Source organism: Spinacia oleracea, chromosome 3, assembly GCF_020520425.1.
Source record: "Spinacia oleracea cultivar Varoflay chromosome 3, BTI_SOV_V1, whole genome shotgun sequence".
NCBI classification, from domain to species: Eukaryota; Viridiplantae; Streptophyta; class Magnoliopsida; order Caryophyllales; family Amaranthaceae; genus Spinacia; species Spinacia oleracea.
This window is the reverse complement of record NC_079489.1, coordinates 135104359-135108863: the sequence shown is the minus strand read 5'-3', so window position 1 is coordinate 135108863 and position 4505 is coordinate 135104359. Positions and strand designations below refer to the sequence as shown.

The window sequence follows — 4505 nt, the reverse complement described above, 5'->3', positions numbered from 1 at the left end:
GACTCTAAACTGTAAGTAATACGTACTACGACGTTACACCATAATCCATTAAACGATAAAAATAAAACAGAAGTATTTCCATAATCCATATTACCAAGCATGTATACGGTAGCATGATGACATCATCAATATGGTGATCATAATAGTTCAAAAGTGTACGTATAAGGGTACGGTGCAAATATAGTACAAACCCTTAATTTTTCACAGTACTCAGCATATATATGTATGAAAAATAAATACTCTATAAAATTTACCAAATTAAATAATAATTACGTACTATGGAATATCGTTAAACAAGGAGTCGTCAAGGAGGAGATGATCAGGCCAGAAGCCACTAGTACAAGTAGTAGTAGGGGTGGTGCAACAATCTACTAGTTGTTGGGCCGAGGTGGCGGTGGCGGTAGCGATGGTGGTAACCGGAGGTGGCGGTGGTGACGGAGAAGAAGGAAGCCAAGGAGAAGTTGATGAATTCTCCCCATGGCTTAAAACTGTATATTCACAAACTTGATCTTGAACTTGATTATCACTTGTTACGAAATTATTAGCTGGTGTTTCTAGGGTTTTTAGACCCGGCAAGTGATCACGGATACCATCGAACGGGTTTGGACTATCCAAATCACCATAATCCTTGGTGGAAAATGCAGAGGGGAGGGAGTTCAAAAGATTAAGGGTGTCCATGTCTAGGTTAGGCATGGGATAATTATTAGGTGGTTGAAGAAGATATTGTAAGTATTGAAGTTTAGCAACCTCAGTTTGAAGTCTAATTGATTGTTGTTCTTCCCAGCAAGAGTTGTTGTTGTTGTCCACTAAATCCTTGAGGTTTGCTAAGGCTATGAGGTGAGGCAAGCTTGAAAATATGTCGGTTCGAGGGCGGTGGGTCATCGGGTCAAAACCCATTTGAATTAGCTTCTTCTTCAAGTGTGTGTTCCAGAAATTCTTGATTTCATTGTCTGTTCTTCCTGGTAGATGGTTTGCAATTGCTGACCACCTGCTCATATTATTATGTTAATTAGTAATTAATTAATGGATAGGCAAAGAAAAAAAAATTTAAAAAAAGAATAGCTAGGATCAGACTCCCTATAATTCATTTATAAAGTATACTACCTACAGTACGTTTTATTAAGTTTTTTACACGTTAATATTCTAGTTTCGTATGAGAAAAAATTAAAAAAAATGTTAATATCTTGAAATACATAGTCTGTGCGCATTTGGTTGTTCAGGATTGGGAAGAAATTAGAGGATGGGAACAAATTAAATATATATCTATCATTTTAATAATTAGTAATTTAAAATTAAGCAGTATAATATTTCAATTCATCTCGCTTATTTGTCATTTACATGCTCAAACACCTAACAGACCCTCCGTATTTACCAAACACTTTCATCAGCTAGTCAAAACTGCTAATTCAATCAGTTAGACAAAACTATTAATCCGATATGTTACACCTAACCGCTAATTGCCAAACCAGGCCATATTAATACGACTCTAGCAAGATCTCACATGATATATTTTAATATATGAATAACGGAATTTTACCGTCAAAGTTTTCAAATTTCAGACACATTTTTCAAAGCTTTAGTATCGTTATGTAAATCAAGATAAAGAGTATGCTTACTTGTTACCAAGGATAGCATGGAGGTTAAGAATTGTTTGTTCTTCCTCGGGCGTAAATTTGCCTCTTTTGATATCCGGCCTTAGATAATTTGTCCACCTTAACCTACAGCTTTTCCCACATCTGTTCAAACCTGAAATGTTCCAAACAAAATTTAACAATATGATCGAACACTCAAGGGATAGTTAATTATCCAAAAGATTAAGGGATCGTAGTTAAGTATCCGGCTAAGATAATTAAGGGATAATTAAGTATCCGGCTAAAGATAATTAAGGGATAGTTACCTGCAAGTTTAGGAAGAGCTCTCCAACTGCCATGGCCATGTTTGTGGATGTAATTGATAAGCTTCTGATCTTCTTCTGGGGTCCATGGCCCTTTCTTCAGCCCAATTTCATCACAACATGGAGATCTTCCCATAATAATAATATGATTATTATTAATAGTAATTAATTGATATAGTTAATTTGTGAATAATAATTAGTCTTAATTGGTTCTCCTATAATTTTAAAGGATTTGGCTGCCTGCCTGCCTGCCTCTTTGGAGTCCTACCAACAACTATGCTTCACTGTTTATATACACAAGTAAAGTAACACAACACATACTCATTGCTGATACAAGACACTCCTCTCACTAGTTTTTTTTTTTATTATTTATTTTATTTTATATACAATCTTTAAGGAAAGATTGCCTAACGGTTAGACTACCTTTGCACTGGAACCAATTACTTATTCACTTTAACTAATTAGTTAACCACTGAAATCAATTACTTAAGTCTGAAATTCAATTAGTTAAGCAACGAAACCAATTAGTTATGCAACCAAACCAATTAGTTAAGCGTTGAACCAATTCCTACGTTCGTTTTTACTTACAACGTCGGTCACTTTCACAAATGTCAATGCACAACTTTGATTATTAATATTCTTTAATTCTCTTCAAATAAAAATTATAAAAAGTTAATATTTCGAAAATATACATTGAGATGAATCTAGCAAGATCCACATGATTATGTTTTATCTTACATATAAATCACCAATAAGCGAGAGATTAGAGAGGAAAATGCATCATTCGTTCTTTTCAAAAGAAAATATGCTCAATTTATAACTACAGTAAGTTTCAATAATACCCCGTAAGTTAGAATAGGTAAAATAAGCTAGTACTCCCTCTGTATTTAATTAAAATATACACTTTGGTCGACACGTAGTTTTAGGAGAGTGCGTTGAATTTATTAAAATATAAGATGAAAGTGGGATTGTGGGTGAATTATTTATTGTAGTAAAAATGATTAAGCGATAAGTTCACAAGAAGGAGAAAAATATTAATATAATTGGAAGTGGGGATCGTGACATGCCAAAAAAGGAGAGTGTATCGTTTAATTAAATACGGCCGATTATATAAAGTGTATCTTTTAATTAAATACGGAGATAATATAATTCTTGTGCAAAGATGCACCTTTGGAAAACATGGGGTAATCGAAAGATGAGTATATACTTCCTTCGTTCGTTGTTACTCGCAAGGTTGGTCACTTTCACTAATGTCAATTCACAACTTTGATCATTAATGTTCTTTAATTATCTTTAAAAAGACTTATAAAAATTTTATATTTTGAAAATAAACAATGAGACGAATCTAACCAAATCCACATGACTGCGTCTTATCTTACATATAAACTAATCTTATATGCACGCGATGCGTGCATTTCTATAAAAACTAAAAACTGCGTTATCACAACTCATTACAACAAATAAAAGGCGAGAAAAGTTGTTCACAAAGTTAATTTAAAGAAAATTAATACACCGTCTCTATTTAAAACATCTAAATAGTGAAAGGATGGACTCATGGTCTTACATGATGAAGAAAATGAACATATAAAACAGTGTGTTTTACTTTTTATTCTGCTCACAATATTTGCGTAACAACATGCGTGTACTCCTCTGTCCAATGGATTTGTAGAACATAATTAACATTATTTTCGTCCATTTCAAAATATAAAGCTACACATATTTTTGTATCAATCATATTATTTAAAAAAAATTGATATTATTATAACTAATATTATTTCATGAAATTACATAACCAAAATTTCCTTACTAAAAGTATCTATTCTAAAATATGATATGATCGTACCCACGTTATCTGATTCGACAACTCTCTTTAGTCAAGACCCAAAACTAATTTAAGGTACCTAAGTTTCGAAGAGCACTAAAAGATCATTGACGCTCTTATCAAAAAATTATCTTGTTACCTTTAAAAACAATTATTCTTTTAGAATATATTCTCTTAGTTATAAAATATTACAATACGTTAGTCAAAGTAAATAACATAAGAGAATATATGTGTACGAACTATACGTAAGTCAAAGTAAATAACTAGCATAAGAGAATATATTTTCAAACTAAATATTCTAACACGTCCACATTCCACACTCTTCTCTCTTTCTCTCAGTTCTTCGACTATCTCTCATCTTTTGTCGATAACAACGATAATGTACACCAACATCATTGAAGGGAATATCGCAAAATTGGCAACCATAATCACCACCTATCTCTCGATCTCTCATCCCTGTTTGTTAACATTTAATGGGTTCGTTCTATTACGTCATTTTGAAGTGTGAATTTGTGGTGTTTTGTATAACGTTGTTATCCTAAATTCTTAATGTATCAATAATTTTTTCTCTTGCGGGGGAAATTTAATGGAGATATTGTTTGTTTTCCTTCCGATGAGCCTATGTGCAATAGGGTATGCTTAATATGAAGTATATTGGGGTTTTATTATGGAGATGGACGTACTGGTGTTGGTGCTAAAAAGAGAAATGAATTCACAATTTAATAAGAATTGAAGTGAAGTGAAAAGAGAAGGTAGGGAAAGCGTGACCGACAATAATGGTGGAAGAAA

The 4505-nt window shown here is 32.7% G+C and overlaps 1 protein-coding gene across 1 annotated transcript; it reads right to left on the bottom strand.

The window, feature by feature from the left end:
- Positions 1-2068, bottom strand: LOC110800089 (transcription factor MYB53). The gene is made up of 3 exons (XM_022005378.2): positions 1898-2068; positions 1617-1746; positions 1-988 (listed from the first exon to the last, which is right to left on the bottom strand). The coding sequence occupies exons 1-3, from the start codon at positions 2028-2030 to the stop codon at positions 277-279; spliced, it is 975 nt and encodes a 324-aa protein (XP_021861070.2). The 5' UTR covers positions 2031-2068; the 3' UTR covers positions 1-276.
- Positions 2069-4505: the final 2437 nt, after the last annotated feature.